Here is an 18,563-nt window from a genome sequence, read left to right on the forward strand (position 1 = left end):
GCCATTACGGGGCCGATGACAAGGGGCCCCCGATCTGTCCTCCTTGGGTTTCCTACATTACAGGGAAACAGATCCTTATAATTCCCCCCTCGGAATAAAGGATTATGCTGCAGAGAGAAGGGCCATTAGCTGGTTCCAAGCTGTGGTGTTGGGGGTCTGTGTGTGTGTGTCCTGGGTGGAGAGATCTTGTCTGGACAGCAGGTTGACACACAACACTGTACGGGACACGGAGGCACCCATCACAAATAATATTCAGTCAGAAGAACGAGGTCTGCTGGTGTATTAGCGGAGGAATTTATATGACGGGAGCCAGGAAACTGAGCTACAGCCACATCATTTAGGAGGAATTTCCCATGGCCACTGCAGATCTGATAATGTAGTATTATAAATGTGGTATCAACATGCAGCCTTCAAGTTATTTAGTGAAGGAAAGACTAATGGCAATTCCCAGTGGCTGGCACACAAGACCTCATAGAGCCACTCCAAAGTCTCCTTGTTAGCTTAGTTTGGCCATGCTTAGACCAACTCCCAATAGGAAGCCTATTGGATGGATTTATTCATAGCCAAACTATTTTGTACAATCTTTCAACAGTCATATTTAGAGAAATCCCTCCTTAAAAACAGACTCAAAATCCCTCCACTGACAGTAGGGAATGTAATGTGTTCACAGCTGTGCTACGTGCTGATGATTGATCACACAGACCTATATAGTAGATGCCTATATCCAATTTTTGATTGTTAACAGAAAGTTAACCCGAAGAGATCCGTTTTAGTCTTTTTTTTTGGGGGGTACAGGGGGTCTTTAGGGTGAGATAGCAGGTCAACAGTAGATGTCACATAGAAGTGGTGTACATTATCTGAAAGCTGGGAATCTGAAGTTTAATTTGAGATGCAGCTCAACACTGTGTGTCAAGTTATTAAGTTATTCTCATGCTCTATTATGTGTTATAAGTTGTTGCAGCAATTTTTGGGTTGATACCATTTGTCACACAGATTTGCTGCTAAGTTTAACCATTTTTTACCACTTGAGAATTAATAAAAATGATCAATAATCCCTCCAAAATACCACATTAAGACACCAAGACCTTGAGGAACAAATCATTTAAAAAGCCATGATGCGATTTGGTATCAAAATTGAAAATGGAATGAAAAGAATTGCATTTTTTCGGCGATTGGATGGCGAGCACGTCTGTTGTGTAAACTGCTCAGAAACCCCCTTATTGTCAATCTAGCTAGAAAAGCCATCCATCCTCTGAATGCTCTAGGTCTCTCTAGTTTGTGGCTGTAAAGTTTCATGAGGCTGTGATTATCCTAGAGGTCACCACAGGTCATTTTATACAGCGAGGTCAAGTTTCAAAATATGGTCTCACTATAATGAAATGGCTACTAAGGGGACTAACATCATCACACATGAATACAGTTGGGCTCATTGGATCCACAAGAGTCTCAGCTTTACAGTGATACCCAATTTATGTAATTTTAAGACTGTTTAGGGACCCCAGTATGCAGAAATATTCAAATACACCATTTTAGAATAGGAGAAAATAACACATTTATAATGAATGCTGAAAACTGCATTTGTTTTGCCACAAACTGCATGTGATTATCATAAAGTGGTCATGTCTGTAAAGGGGAGACTCGTGGGTACCCATAGAACCCATTTTCATTCACATATCTTGAGGTCAGAGGTCAAGGGACCCCTTTGAAAATGGCCATGACAGTTTATCCCAACAAACAACCTGAAAGAATTGTAGGAATGCAGTGTATTCTTTCAAGAGTGAGTGTTTTCTGTAACTTCATAAAACCCCAAGCTAGAGTGACGCTAAGAAGGATTTAGCTGGTCAGCTGTTATCTGATCTTTATATTGCCATGGATTTGAGTTAATGGAGGAATCTCTCATCCCTGTCACTTCTGTCTTTCTCTTTATCTTTCACCCACTCCCCATTAAGTTTTTTCCTCTTGTCACTCCTTTTCCATGCTCCTTACTCCTCTTTATCTCCCATCCTCTCTCTTCTCTCCAAATATGGACAAATAACGTCGTGGCTAAGACCTGCCCTTCCCTAGAAAAAGGCCTATAAACAGGGCTTTGTTTCTTGTTGCTAATGTTTAAATAGATAGGTTTTAAAAGAGGCCTAAAGGAGGAGAAGGTACAGGATAGTTGAATAAGTGTGCTCCACTTATAATGAAAGTTGTTAAAACAACTGGATTCCAAACAGATGATGCATCTGTATTCCAGTCAACGGTGGACAACATGCTTCACAGAAAAGATGAAATGATGATAATTAATTGATGAGATGACAGGTAATTCATCATTCACATGCCGTTGCAATACACACATCTCGTATCTACAGACAACACAGTGTTGCCTTACACCACCCACACAGGGTGTGAAGGTATTAACCTGTTCAAACCAGTGAAGGTGTGAGCCCCAGTAAATAGATAAAATTACAGATGCAACACAGCTCACAACTTAAACTGAATTCCTCCCTTTCTTCTTCTCACAGGCGAGCACTGCGAGGTGAACGCATCATCAGGCCGCTGTGAACCCGGCGTGTGCAAGAACAACGGCAAGTGTGTCAACCGACTGGCGGGTGGATTCATGTGCGAGTGTATGCCGGGGGAGTTCGAGAAGCCCTACTGCGAGATGACCACACGCAGCTTCCCCGGACAGTCCTTCATCACCTTCAGAGGCCTGCGGCAAAGGTTCCACTTCACCGTCTCCTTCACGTGAGTACTTTCCTTCCTTCCTTCCTTCCTTCCTTCCTTCCTTCCTTCCTTCCTTCCTTCCTTTGTTCCTTCTTTCCCTGTTGTTTTTTTTATTTACCAATGAAACACAAAGTGCCATCCATTCCTATGTTTGGATGAAATTCAGTTCAAGATAAAGCTTGCTAAACCTTGTCCCCATGAATCCTAAAACGGTTCCGTTAGTCTCGAAGTCAATGGGTTTTTTCAGTGAGTTTATGGTTAGAGGTCCGTGTCTTCAAAAAGGCGGCTGAATGAGACTGCTAAACATCATCACGGCGAACACAAGTCCGCCTTTAGCTCAGTGGTTGCAAGGCGAAGTCATGCGACCGTGGTGTACATGTTTGTTTATAGCCTAACGTTAGCTTTTTACTTCTGGCGATTGCATTTATGCTTCAAAAATGATAAAAGTGATGTTCATTTGTGAAGATTACCATAAACGTTTGTTTGCCACAGAGCTCATTTCTGCAATAATCCAAAACCCGATGGAATAATCTCCTCGGCTTTTTTATCGAGGGAACCAGAGCGATGATAACTTCCGGGTTGGCCTACAAAAAAACGTCATCCCTATAGCGCTCAATACAGTTCTCGCACGGCACATATTTACCATAACAGTGGCAGATTTACCACTGAGAATTCTTAGTAATTTTCTAAACAATAAGGTAAACAAAAGCAGGCTTTATCCTTGCTGGCAGATTTTATTGGCTAGTTAAATAAACACGCTAACTTCTAAATGACTCCAGGTTGTTTTAAAATGAGAATCTTGTAAAAGGGCTCTTGAATAGAACAAATATTTTGTTTTTAAGAGTACTGTTCATGTTCAAAATGTCTGTGACACATGTAGCAGTGTGTGTAGTAAACTGTAATTGGGGAGTGCGAGGAGCCACACAAATAAAAAAGTGTGTCAACCGAGGCGTGCCGAGACATGTACACACTTTTCCATTGTGTCCATGTTCCCTCCTCACACACACACGTAAAAAATAAAGAAGACACACTCCATCTGAATGTGTATTATTGTGAGGTGTGCTTGTAGGAAAATAACCCTCGCTCAGCTCACGACAGACAGTAAATATTATGCAGAGAAAAAACGTTTTATCGCATGTTTCGTTACCAGTAATCGGTAAGATGACTTTGATAATGCGAGTTCGTCGACACGGTGACGGTGAGAAAGGTTTTCAGTGCGGTGAAAACAGGAAAGGCCGTGTGATGAGTTTCCCTTATCAGTGTTTGGCTACCGCCTTCCTGACTTCCTGTCCCGTCGGCCTCGCTGGCATCTGCCGGCTGACTCCTCTGCCCTCACCTTACGCTCACACACAAACAGCTATGTGAACTTTGTACCCTCATCATCACGAGTAAAGGTATTTACCAGGTCTTTCTCCGTCTCTCACACACGTGGATACAGTCTAAGGCAGGGGAACTGTTTCCTCTCTGCAGGCCTACCGGCTTTTACACATCCTGCCTTTCCTTTCCAAGTGACTTTTTTCCTCAAGAGCTCCTTGGCCCCTTTCATCATAAAGCTATCTGCGAGTCCGTCAACCGCTCAGTCCCGGTCTGTTTGAGTTGGATAGGTGCTTAGAAATGTGACAGGAAACATGAGATAGAGCAGAGAAAAACAGTTGGAGTCCACTCAACTCTGGCAAATCTGAATACCCAGCGTTTTATTTTGTACATTTAGATTGGATACATTATTAATTTATAGCTTCTACATACTGTATCTCCATTTTAGGGTTGAAAAATAATCTAAAATCCCGTCCGTCTCTGCAGGTTTGCGACCAGAGAGAGGAACTCTCTGCTCCTCTACAACGGCAGATTCAATGAAAAGCACGACTTCATCGCTCTGGAGATCATCAACGAGCAGATTCAGCTCACCTTCTCTGGAGGTTAGCCTCCCGTAATGTTTCTCTGTGTGCTTGTGTGTGTGTGTGTGTGTGTGTGTGTGGTAACCACTCAGAGTGATTGTGGTTAATATCAGCTACACTGTAAGTAGATTAACTCAGGTGTAAGTGCACTTTATCTAAAGTGACTTTCACAAAGAGCCGACTAAATAACTCTTATCAACACACGCTTTCTTTTGTCAAGGGTGTGTATTTTTGTGTATGTGTGTGCATGCATGTATTCAGAATGTGAACATGTTCATGTGTGTGTGTGTGTGTCTCTGTGTGTGTGTAGGTGAGAGAGATGGGTGTGTTTCACTGTTTTGAAAGCAGCTGCTTCCTCCGAGTGGGAGCTGCCAGCCTGATTAATGATGGCTTAGACACTTAGTGGCCAAAAAACACCTACTCAGTACACACAAGCACACACGCACACACACATACACACTCTGAGAGGCTAAAGCCCACAATCAGCAGATCACTCAAAACTTTTTCCACAAACAATGCAAGTTTTTAAAGCATGCATGCACCTACAAATCTGCAAATACACATGCATAATCACACACATACAGTTTGTGTGCAATCAAACCAGACGTGGAAGAAGTAGTCACATATTTTGTATTATTAATCTAAATCTGCAAAGTTACTTAAGTTACCAGATAAGTAACCAGTGGTGGAAAAAATTAAATATTAGCTTCTGTATTGTAGTGAAGTAGAAGTATAAAGTACCTCAAAATCGTACTTAAGTACACTACTTGAGTAAATGTACTTAGATACTTTCCACCGCTGAATCACTCACATACACTCAATCATTACTCAAACTGGAAGCTGTTGGATTGCAGATCAAACGCCTGCTCTTTGGGCTGGTGACTGTTGTTTTCAGAGTCGGCCTACTTTCCCATGGTACCATACAGGGAGGAATCCAGTTCAATATGATTACGTTGGGTGAAGCCTGTTTAGGATCCGAGCCAAGTCCTTGTGCCCTGCTCAAAATCTGACTCATCACATTAAACACTCCAAATTATGACTCACGGTTAATGAGAAAGGGTGGGAAGAAAGCTGTTGATTTGCTTGCAGTATTTTTCAATCTTTATGTTGGACACATGGGCGAAGTAGGACGTACGATCACCTGCACATACTTAGCCCTCTTTCCAGCCATCACTTATTAACCCTCCCTCTCACACACATTAGTTGTCAGTGTTGCCGTGCTGTTTACTGATTTCCAGAGCGGTGGATTCCTGCCCAGGTTGCTCCTGCCCTTGACAAACAGAGTAAACCCTCAGTAAATCTGGTGCCTTTGTGCTGTACAATCTTCTCACTGAGAGCCATTGATACAAACTAACACTGGCTTTCCCACTTGATTTATGATCATGGTGTGTGTGTGTTAAGTAAGGCCATAGAGTTTGAATTTAAAGGTAACTTGTAGAATATGTTGAGCTGTGCTTAACCATTTAAATTGCATTATATTCATAATTAATTTTGCTGTTTCCCCTCTCTCTCCTCTCCATTTTCCTCTTTCTTAACTTTTTAATTTTCTCCCTATTCCCTCACTCAATTCCTCCTCTCTACCCGACATCCCTCCTTCCCTCGTCACTGTCACTGTTTTCCTCCCGTCTTCCCTCGTCGTCCAGGTGAGACAAAGACCACAGTGTCTCCCTACATCCCAGGCGGGGTCAGTGACGGCCAGTGGCACTCTGTCCAGCTCCATTACTACAACAAGGTAAGGAACTTAATCACCTAACTAACCGCTGCTCCTCCTCTTCCTCCTCCTCCTCCTCCTCCTCTTCCTCCTCTTCCTCTTCCTCCTCTTGTAAAAATGTCCTTTTCAGCACTTAAAACGTGAGATGGGGGGTAACCGAGAGTTTGTAATATAGAAAAATCAAGTTGAATATTGCATTTTTTCCTTTAAAAATGCGATCATAATTAGCCAGCGTTGAGAGTTGTATCGCGGGAGCATGAAATATGGCTTTCTTTGAGGCTTCTGAGGCAGTTGACCTTGACTGCTGATTCGGGAGATTATTTTAAGAGTTGCAGGTTTGACTTATGGTGTTAAGTCTGACACGGGCTCAACCCTCCGCTTTACCCTTCGACATTGAATTATAGTACGGCTCTTCTGAAAGAAGCGCATGCTTAGGCCTCAAGGGTCAAAAGTTCATCAACTGACAGCTTACCGGCAAGTATGTATGTCTTTCTGAGTCAATCCTATGGATGGTTTCATAATGGTACCATCTCAATTGAATCTTAATCACCGACAAAAGGATTTTTTTTTTAGTTTGTTTCATTCACAGTGTCGAAAGTCGTCTTTCAAGACGTTCCCACGACGGTCCTCTTGCTTCTTTACGAAGTCCAATCTCAAGACAAGAGACAGCGATCGTTTCACAACCTAGCTCATGTATCCACTTCAGTTGTAATATTATATTAGACGGGCTTATATTGCAGTCAATTGCTGGTGTTTATTTACGACAAGACTTCCAGAGCCTGCGGGCGTTGTTATTATAGTATTCAACCAGACAGGAAATAAGATAACACACTATAGTTTGTGTCTGGTTATTAAAGCTGCAGTTGGTAACTTTGAGCAAATATGATAAAAAGTTATTATTCGCCACAGTATAACTGACTCAAACTGTCAAACTAGGCAGCGCTGATTATATTCTGTTACTGTAATGCCTATTTCTCTCCTCAGATGTTTTCAGAAACATCTCGTAGTTTAGCTGTAAAATGAGAAAGTTTGCTCTGGTCACTGGGCGGTGCTTGGTTTTGCCTCGACCAAGGCCTATAGAAAGGAGGCTGGGTCACGTGCACATTAAAATGGGCAGTAAAATCTGGTCTGCACTTGCCGAAATTGAGCCAATCGCAACGCACGACCACAGCTTTAGTTACACTGCGCATGTGTTATACCCCATACCCCAAGACCCATGTCCGCCCGTGACCCAGCCTCCTTTCCATAGGCCTTGGTCTCTACTGTTTTCAACATGGCCTCTGGGTCACAAACTGTATTTTACAGCTAAACAGTACACTAAAAATATGTTTCTGAAAACATTTGAGGTGAGAAATAGGCAGAATTTTGATTCATATTTGATCAGCGCTGCCTAGTTTGACCGTTTGGTCGGAGTTCATGAGCTTCGCGAGCAGCGATCGACAGCTGCTTTAGAGACCGCTCGGCTCTGATTGGCTGTTTTTGTTCAGGTGCAGGTGAAATTTTGCAAATGTCATTAAGAACACGTGGAGGACACAGAGGAACATGACTTTTTCACAGATTAATCTGTCTCATGCACTGCTGTCAGAATACAGTGACCGTTTTATAAAAATAACGTCATCATATTTGCTCAAGGCTTTAAGTGTATAATTCATCTGAGCTTAATAACACAGGTTTGTCAGCTGCATTTGTCATTTTCTCTCAGATGAACTTGTCAGTGGTGTACCGTAATAGGAAAGGCAATGTGTTATGTATGAAAGCTGAGTGAGTTGAAGTATTGCATCTCTAATATGACAATTATCTTCATTCTCACTTCCCTCAAGATCAATTTGACCCGTTTAAATTTGAAGCAGCGATTAATTTCCCCCTTCCCTTAGCGAATCAATTCACGCCTTTGTGGACATGTGACACATCATGCGCTGACCTTATTTCATAACCTTTCAAAGCTAATATGCTAACTGCCGTGCATGTGCTATGCTATGTTCTGACAAAAGACATCGATCCCTCTTTTCATTCACTTCCCCCCCTCCATCTCTTTCTGGCTCTTCCTTCATGTATCCGTCGCTGAAAGCCGCAGCCTCGCCGGTCTGACCCGAGACTTCTTCCAGCATCGTATTTCAGCAGCACCTGTGTTTTGCAGCCTGCTTCTTGGCCTTGACGCTAGCTTACTGTACAATGCACACCTTCTCACATTTCACAGGTTGTTCGCCTCTTTCTTGTGACCAGCTATAGAGCCCGTAGCGTACTCGGTAACCTTGACAGGGCCGTTTTTCATCAAAGGTGATGAATCTGGCTGCCGTACCGTACCGTGTCAGCCGCGGGGTCACATGTGTATCTATTGTTTGAGGTGTATTTAGGCTGTTCGTCTGCCTGTTCAGCAGCGCTGCCTTTATGACGCTAGAGACAATAGCTTAAAGCTTGTAGTGCTTTGTTAACGTTGCTGCGAGGCTCATAACTACCACAGGTATTATTTGCAGAGCACAGTCCGTTGGCACTGAAGACGCCTTTTGTTTTGTTTGTCTATTGGGTTGTCGAGTATTTGGAGGGATGTCTCCATGGAAACGAAGGATTAATTTCCACGTCCGAACAGATTTCCTGCTCTGTGCAGTTTACTTTCCTGAGTTATTTAGCTTCACTGATCCTACAGGCTTTGCTTCTGTGACATGCAGGTACAAGTAGTACGCACACATGTATGACACCAGTGTTATGAGAGTGTATCCTTGTGTTATTACTTTGCATGTAAAGCAAGGGGATGTGTGCGTTCCACCAATGTCAGTCTTAATACAGACCAGTGATTTGCAAAGCCGGTGACACATTCCCTTAAGTTAGCCCCGAGGGCGACCGTAGCGCTGACACAGGGTCAGCTTTTTCTTCACGCGTTGAATGATCAGAAGTCGGATTGACTGATGGTAATTTAATCCCACATCAGTCGCTGGAAGGTTTAGTGGAAATGTATATGGCAGAAAGCAGTAATGTTCTCACAATAGATCAGATGTGTTGACATGTGAACGTAATGGATGTGAATGAAGTCAAAGACATTTTTTGTGTCGGTAAAATTGCTCGCATAGCTCAGACGGAGACTAGAAGGAAGATCAGAGCCCTGTTCTGAAATGGTGATGTAATCCAGATACATGTCGTGCAAACACACACATACATAATGTTGCATCTGTGTCCATGTGGTATCTTTCTGGGAGCTTTTCAGGGGCTTTAGCCATCATAAATGGAGTCAAGATGGTGATTGATATATTGTTTAGAGATCAGTAGCCAGTTGCAGCAGTTGAGTTCAAAAGTAGCCCCTTTTATAATATAATACAAATTCTTACGTAGGTATACTTAATATAATATTTACACTAGGGCTGGGCAATATGGCCATAATCTTCTATTACGATATAGCTCATTTCATATCTCAATAACAATATATATCACAATATAGCATGTTTTCTGATAATTCAATACATAAATATCACTGAGTATTTTCTAGTTTTAAGAAAATTAATGCAAAATGAACAGTTTTAAATGAAATTATAGAGGAAAAATAAATAAATATATGCCTAACCTATATCGCGATAGAAACGACATAGAAAAACATTAAAAAGCCTACTTGTAATGTAGGCTAAGTGTTTACTAATTGGAGATTCACGCATCTCTAAATTAAAACAAGTTGCACAACACAAACTAGTTCTTACATAAAGATTTGTTGTTGCGCTCAGTAAATATTTGTCAGGTGTAACTAACGTTAACTTGCTAAAATACGGCCAGTTTAGCCTGAGTAAACGAGGTGTTATGGAATATGGTTGACACATCTGACCTGACACTTTACGTAAACTAGTAAGATTTTAAACTGCATTTGACAAAAAATAACACAACAGCCTATAAATTACAAAACAGTGTCCGTTAGGTTAGCGTAATTTGAAATTTACTAACTCTGAAATGTATATTTCTCCATGTATGCTTATCAAAATTAAACAAAGTAATAATACATTTTATTAGCCCCTTAAAACTGTTGTTTTTGGCAGTTATGTTCCAACTTGTGATGCTTGTGACTTTCTATTCATGGTAGTTTTTGATTGAACAGCGCTACAGATGATTACAAGTCAAACAATTTAGACATTATTTAGGTCGTTTTTACAACCTAAGACAATTTTTTATAACCTGAATCACTAGTTTCAAACTCACTAGTAGTTACTAAGACTATACCCTACATTCACAAATAGCTGGTGCAACCCAATCCAGGGTTGTTCGTCCCACTTGAGCCCCCAGTTGTTTTTCAACGGTCCCAACGGCACACTCACACAATACTCACACGCACAGACGGTGATTTATTGGGTCAGATGATGAGACGGTTAAACTTGTGCGTGTTTGTATGGGTGCCCCCTTTTAAATCCGCTGCTGCTGCTCTCTTTAGAAGAACCAGGGTGCCTCTGCTAAAAAACAGAGGTCAAAGGTCAGGGGGAGGGTTGGCATGACAACAGACGTGGACTTGCCATTGTCGTAGGGATCTAGGTCGGTTGGAAAGCTGTCTGTGCGTGTGTTTTGCATCTGCGGGGGGCAGACAAATAGAGAGCTACTCTGAGTGTGTGTGTTGTTGAACGTGTGCATATGTCCGTACTGCTATTAAGAGATTTACACAATAGAAGTGGAAGGAGAAAGACATTTTTGAAATTCCACGGTGGCGAAGTCTCAAGGACAGTCGACTGTGTCAGCAAGGCAGACCTAAACAGGAAACAGATAAAGTGCGCGTAAATGGGTATTCTTGGAGCAGCAGGAGGTTTTGTCTTGGGTTTTGATGTCTCTTGTTGCAGGAAATGATGTTATTTAGCTGGACACTGAGGCAGGATGTCAGTTCTATCATGTGTACATCTGCCAAGCCACCTGCATGGATTACATCAGCATGAAATATATGCCGAATAGACAAGCAGTGCTTGATTTATTTTATTTTGTTTTATTTTGACCACAATCACAACCATAATCTCACCATGATAGTTCCATTTCAAAAAAATATTATTGTATAATAGAGGTTTTGCATGGAAAGAAACATTAGAAATGAACATTGACCTTTAAATTAATACAAATAAATAAATAAATGAATGAATGAATGAATGAATGAATGAATGAATAAATAAATAAATAAATAAATAAATAAATAAATAAATAAATAAATAAATAAATAAATAAAAATAAATAAAAGGGAAAATTAAATAGAAAAGTAGATAAATATGGGAATAAATGCAAAGGAAAAATAAATAAAGAAGCAAATTAAAACAGAAACAGACATTTTTGTCACATTTTATCAATTAAAGAATGCATATATTTATTTTTAATATTATTTTTGGAACATTTAGGCATATTAATTTATCTAATTTATTCATTTATTTTTGATTTTGGCAGGTTGTGTCCTCCATAATTATGTGAAAGCTCTGTAAAAAGCTGAAGGAAACTTGAGTTACACTTGTAACTGTAACTGTAAACCAGACTTAAACACAGTTATTATATAGTGGCTGTTGCCACACGTCAAACTCTTTCAATTTGTGGTGATTTGACGATCTCCGTGAGTACTAATTCATAATGCAAACCCTTTTAATTTGGTGTTTGGTGACAGAAAATGTGACTTTGTGACCGCGTCCCGTATGATCTGTTTCCAACAAGCCTGAAGTTCCAGGAAGAATTTGCTAAGTTATTATTGGTTAGTATGATTTCACATGGGAAGCATGAAAGCAAGAAGGAACTCGCAGGAATATCAATCATCATACTTGCGTATCATGTTTCGCCAGCTATCTTTAAACAAGAATAAAGTATGAAAATATGCTTGTGAGTGAAACACCAATTAACTGTGAACCACAGCTATGAATAAACTATAATTAAGCTCCATGTGATCCGTCCATGTGGTGCCAGATTCAGCGAAGCGTAGCATGACTGCAGACATGACATGCCTGTGTGTGTTTGCAGTTTACAATGCTGCACACGGGCGTGATGTTGGATAGGTTAATAGTGTTACACTGTCTAATATGGGCTATGATATTTACAGCGAGGGTGTGTAGACGGCATTCCCAGACAGGCTTAGCTGGCTCTTATCACCAGCGAGCACCGAAAGTTCACTCTTTCTGCTTCTGCCGGTCCTCCCTGGCTCTCACTCCGGTGCTGTTTACATGGCAGGACTTTAATCATCAGAAAATAAGTGCAAATTACTTCACGGCATAGCTTGAAGTACTTTTTGAATATGCTGCGTGTCTATTTCTGCGTTCCACCGCTGCTGGGCTGCAACTCAACCACACACGGGCGTATGTATGTGTGAAAGCTGTTGGGTTAACTCAAACATGGACGGGTCTTGCTGCAACTTTATCAATACTTTTGCACCCGTGAAAAGATTTACAACACTTTTAGTCTGCAAGAGTGATTTTAAAGATAGAGGGATATCATATATTAAAGGTACAGTGTGTAGGATTTGGCGGCATTTAGTGATGTGGTTGCAGATTGCAACCAACCGACTGCCCTTCCGCTCACTCCTCCCTTTCCAAGACTGTGGTAACGTGAGCCGCTGAGTGCAAAACCGCGGTAACGTTGTTCGCCTCGCTCAGAGGTCGTCCTTAGGGTCAGCTGTGGTAACAAACACACAGGGAATTATCACCCAATTCTACAGTTCTCCTCAGCTCTACAGAGTGTTTTAGCATCTTTCAGCTCATTGTTTTGGTTTTACATCCCACAACTTTACTGTTTTAGATCACTGATGTCATCAGTATCATTTTTAGAAAAAAAAAAGCTCTGATAAATCCACTGTAGCAGACAGATAAAGTTAGCGACTAGCTGCCGAACATAGTGGAGCATTTAGCAGCTACAGTAAAGAGCCAGATATTGTCTTCAGGAGTGGGTGGATATCAAAAATGGAGCTAAAAGGAGAGAGAATATTGGACTCATCCATCAACATCCATCAGCTGGACATAAACACAACTCCGAATGAATGCTAATGTTGTTCCGTGTCAATATTTTGTGTTTATAGCTTGTTTCCACTTCCCCCAAGTGTCCAAAAAAAAGGTTTTCTTTTACCTAGATTACTTTTACAATAGGGCATTCTTTATGAAAATGGTCACATTAACTGCGTCTAATACATCAATACATCATGGGTGGAACAGTGGTTGGTAAAAGGAGATGATATTTGCCATTTGTCGTCGATTGAGCTGCAGGTAACAGGTAACGACCTGCCTAAGTGGACCAGTGAGATGGAGTCAAAACCAAGATTATCCAAGACATTGTCACTCATCTAGATAGATATCATTCAGCTTTTCTCACTGGTCGCTATCAGGGGAATTGCTCCGCACTACTTATCTCAATCTGTGCTATAAAGTGAAAAGCTGCTGCCCTCTTCTCTGTATTCTTCCTCTGCCTCTTCTTTGTTGATGTTTCAGGGCTTATTGGGTTTCCAGGACAAGCTGATATGCAGTCAAACACACACACACACACTGTGGATAACTGCTCTTGAAATAAATACACTGTCTGTAAGTGGCTTTGGGGTTGCCATCCACATCCTTGTGTTGCAGTTTTATTGCCAATAGTCGAGGCCACATGAGGCTTCCCTGGGTGGCCGTAAAGACTAAAAGAGGGACAGACGCATGCCTTATTAGGTTTGTGACTGTGTCATGGCGACACACACACACAGTTCATCAGCTGTGCATAGGGATGTGTGTGTCATGATGCGACATTGTATGTTTTTACAGACACAGGTTTGTATATTTTCTCTGCTAAGTGCTTTTTAGAAGTTATTTTTTGAGGTGAAGCTCCAGACTCCACATTCCCCGGCAGGGAGTGTTTTTAGAGGAAGGGGGCCGTGTTATTCTTTGTTCTTCTTGACGCAGGTTTCCCCAGACCTCAAACAGTTAAGTTTATCATCACATATAAACATTTAAAATACCAGGAACTATTCTTTTACTCACTATAATGCAGTATCTGTGACTATGTAAACATAGTGTTTTGTATCAGTGTGATGTAACTACCTTTTATTGACATGTGGAAGCTGTTTTTGGGGCTTTCACATGCTTGTTCCCTGTGTTTTTCCTGCTGTAAATTTCACCTGAGACATCTTTGTCCGACGGCGGCAGCGCATGAGTTGTGGCCCTATTGTGTGAGGTGGTGGGAGAGGTCTGTTTGAAGTGGGCAGGAAAGGAATTATGTTTTACTTTGGATGTCGTTACTGTTGGCAAATTGTTGTGGTAGCAAATCCAACCACAGACACTTGAGCATGTATGCCTCTTGACTGCCTCCAAACATCCATATACATGACAGCATAAATATAGTAGTGACGTGGCTTGGTTGTGGTCTGCAGGTCTAACGAGGTGTCTCTCTCTCACGGTGTCTCTCTATCAGGACGGGGGGAGTCTGGTGGACTCCAGTGGGGCTCTGCGGTTCCCGCTCTTTACCGCCTGGCTGGAGCTCAATCAGAAGGAGGTAACCTCTGACCTCTAGCCTAGTCCCCACTGGTGCTCTTTTCTCCCCCCTCCCCACGGGGTCTCATGTAGTCCCTGCTCTGCTTCTAGTACAGTCTATACTGGATTAACTCTACTGTACATTCTTACCTCAGACATCCTCAGATATACAGAGGTAACATGGCCCTGTAACACCAGGGTGTTGGTTCTTAATTTAGTCTGGTCTGGACTATAGATGAGTAGATGTTGGTGTGGTTTTCTGGTTTAGTTTGGCCGTAGATGATGCGTGAACTTGGTAGTTGGCAGTTCCAATCTGACTTTTTCTTGTCTCTCCTGTTTTTGAGTTCTTGGTGAAACTAAAACAGGAAAAACATTCGTCAAAACATCGCTCTATAGCACTACTAGTGGTCAAAAACTCCACTTTGTGCCTTTAATAAATGCACAAAACAATATTTTTCGGTTTCAGCGTTGGTGTTGCATGTTCAGGTCACTCTCACACCGAAGTTCTTTTAAATGAAAGGTCAGGTCTTGTAGGGTCTCCCTGCCTTTCTCTGTTTCTCCATCTGCTGGAGAAGCTCCTCATAGCTAAAAATAGACCAGCGGTGCATTCGGAGAAATGACACAGTAACAGCCCTCTTGCTCACCTGTCAGTTCTCATTGACTTCCTCCTTTTGAGGTTTGTGCAGGTGAGCCAAACATGTCTGAGCCTTGACAGGAAGACAGACAGGTAGGTAGACACCCAGCGAGCGGTGATTGTGGTTTGCTTGGCAGCCGCACGGCGTTCTGAAGCATCGATTCTGTCAGGGAGGATTAGCGACGTTCAGAAGTCGTCTGAGATTCTCTTGTAAACAGCGCAGATAACAAGTGTCTCACACGCTTCCGTTTAGTCTGTCATGTAAAGTTTAAGCAAGGGATTTCATTTTATATTAATCCTTAATCTTCTTGTGTTACACTAAGATCCCTAATGTGCCTTAGCGTTTAGTAATAATTGGATAATTAACTGAATAATAGTGAGATATCGTGTTGAATAGAGCAAATGGTTACACCCAGTTCCAGGCTTCTGCACTTTTGGCTGTTGTAGTCACTTTCTTCTACAATGTATTTGGGTGTGTTTATGTGTGTGTGGGAGTGCAACGGCACACCTGGCAGGGTTTCAAATTTTCGGATAAAGTAAATAGTATAAATATGTAATATATAATATAAACAGTTATATTATATATATATATATATATATATTAGTATATAATTATTAATTTCGCATCAAGCAATGAAGGCACTAATTAAAGCAATTTAAGGCATGAAATGTGCCTTCACCACAAAGTGTGTCCGTAATGTGTGTGTAGTGAATCACCATCATAATTTAGGCTTCATGATTGAATTACAGATCAGTTAAGAATAACATATTTCTCATATCTTAAATTGTGACCATTTTTAAGATATGAAAAATGCAACAAAATATCATTTTTGGGGGTTCTGGCAGTGGTCAAAGTGGAAGATAATAAGGACATTGATAAATAAAAATGTATTGCAGTTATTTGTGTGTTCCCGGTTCTCTGAGTAGCAGGAGTGAGATGTCTTACTATGGGATACGCCCCGTTGTATATTTACTTGAGCACTTATTTTGTAATGCCAGCCCTGTGCTGGGACCCTCCGACAGTGTTCTTTTTGCCATTCAGTTATGTTTTCTAGCTTCAGAAACCAAGCTGTACGGTAGGTCTGTAGCTCAAGGATAACTGGCTAAACTGTCCTCAAACTGCCGGGTGCTAGTAGCCTGGGATGCTGGTCCAGTTAAGCGCACATCATGGATGGTTTTTGACCAGTGGCCTCTCTAGCCTTGCAAGCACACTTTGGTTCAGCTACACCTAGCAAGCTAACAGCAACAGGTGTCCAGTCTAAGGACAGTTTAGATAGTTAACCTTGAGATACGCATTGTAATGAATCCACTATAGCAGGGGTCTTCAACGTTTTTCAGGCCAAGGACCCCCAAACTGATGGAGAGATGGAGCAGGGACACCCTATTATAAATAATGGTTCATATTCATGTTTTATTTTAAACATGTGCAAGGTACAGTGAGGAGATAAATTGTAATAAATAATAATAATAAAAAAAATTTAAAAAAAAACAATAAGAAAATTTCGCGACCCCCATGCAGTACCTCCGCGGACCCCCTATGGGTCGCGGACCCCCTGTTGAAGACCTCTGCACTATAGGATTGGCCAAGTGTCCATGTGCCGCATGAGGCACCAATAACCTGATTTGTTCAGGTTGTATGCCGTGACCAATTTTGGCTGTCGCCATCCTGGTTTTGGCCGTTTCCATCTTGGTTTCTTGCAACCAGAAGTGACACGAGAGGGCGGAGCTAAGTACAACTGAACGCTAGACCATAAACTCATGTTTACAATGTTTACTGAGGTAATAAATCAAGTCAGAAGTAGGCTCATTTTCTCATTAACTTCTATACAATCAGACTTCTTTTTGCAACCAGAGGAGTCGCCCCCTGCTGGCTGTTAGAAAGAATGCAAATTTAAGGCACTTCAGCATTGGCTTCATAATTGGCGTGGCTATAGCTCTGCTTCTGAAGCGAGGAGAGGTGATTGAAGCCATATATATAAAGACGCGTGGTCTCGACGCAGATGTGTTACGACTCGATCGTAAAACGCCCACATCGCCTGAACCTTTATATGCTGACATTCATGTACAGGTTTTGTCAGGATGAGCGAGTTACCAGTCAGTAGGAACAAGCAGATGTGTACAATATTGTGTCATTGAGGAATGAAGATAAATCTGATAAATCTGTCACTACAGACCGCCTTCACACATGACTGCATAACCCCCTTCATCTCTCTCTCTCTCTCTATTTCTCTTCACCTTGTCTCAATTTGACACTCCTTGCTTGTTCTCTTGTGATGAGAGGGAGTGTGTGTGCGTGTGGCACTGAAAAGAGGAAATTTCACACACCTCACCTAGCATGACCTAAACCTCTTATTAAGAGACAGACAGTGGAATCTGCCGGGAAGAGAAAAGAGAGATAAAAATGCTGAGGAAGTGTAGAAATGAAGCTGAGAGACAGAAGACGTCCATATAGTTTATAACCACTCTATACTCTTGGCTCGCACTAATGCATCTTCCTCCTCCTCCTATTCTTCTTGCGTCTCTCTGTCTCCTCAGCTTATCTCTTTCCACTAAAGTAAATCTCTTATCTCTTATATGATCCCTATCAAGTTCGGTTTTATTGTGCCAATGCTTTTACTGCTAAACATTAGCATCACTCCTAGTAATCCTTAATTGCTTTATGTCGTGCTCTCTGCGAGGCTGTTTAGATAACGGTTAGATGGTCATCGTGCAGCAGCTGCAGAGGTCAGATTTAGATACATGTTGTATATTTTGAATTTGTAGCATTTCTATTTCCTCCGCACGGCTCTCAACATGGCAACAGCTAATAGTGCTAGAAGAGCTAAAAGTGGAGAACCTTCACAAACGTGCAACAAAACAGATTTCTCCTGAAGTCATCAAGACTAAACTTATCCAAGATACCTGATCTAAAAAGACGGAAGAGAAAAAAAAAGCAAGATTAGTCATGCAAAAGGGACAAAACCTGCCTGTAAAATATAGTTGGAAAACATTCAATCAGAAGGTAATCCCATTGATGTCAGCGCACAGGCTGGTAGCCGCGTTTGTCGAGATGTAAAAGGAATTCTCTCAAGGCGCTCCGAACAGGATACAGTTACCTTCGCCTCAGTTTCTGTGTCATCTGCACATTTTGTTTTGCTGCTTGAAAGCTACAAGCCAACATTGGCCGCTGCCCATCTGTTACACTGATAGATAGACGATGAAGACCG

General features: G+C 41.6%; 1 protein-coding gene across 7 annotated transcripts in view; it reads left to right on the forward strand.

Moving 5' to 3' along the window:
* The window catches only part of celsr1a (cadherin EGF LAG seven-pass G-type receptor 1a), a 98,908-nt gene that overhangs the window by 44,445 nt on the left and 35,900 nt on the right, over positions 1 to 18,563 (forward strand). For 5 of the 7 annotated variants that reach the window (XM_037760244.1, XM_037760243.1, XM_037760246.1 and 2 more), the window contains exons 4-7: positions 2,505 to 2,727; positions 4,507 to 4,622; positions 6,245 to 6,333; positions 14,665 to 14,745. In XM_037760244.1, coding sequence (XP_037616172.1) covers positions 2,505 to 2,727; positions 4,507 to 4,622; positions 6,245 to 6,333; positions 14,665 to 14,745 — 509 coding nt within the window. The remainder of the gene's footprint in view (positions 1 to 2,504; positions 2,728 to 4,506; positions 4,623 to 6,244; positions 6,334 to 14,664; positions 14,746 to 18,563) is intronic. The other 2 variants (XM_037760250.1, XM_037760251.1) reach the window with 1 other exon arrangement.

This window comes from Sebastes umbrosus, chromosome 23 (assembly GCF_015220745.1).
Source record: "Sebastes umbrosus isolate fSebUmb1 chromosome 23, fSebUmb1.pri, whole genome shotgun sequence".
Taxonomy (NCBI): Eukaryota; Metazoa; Chordata; class Actinopteri; order Perciformes; family Sebastidae; genus Sebastes; species Sebastes umbrosus.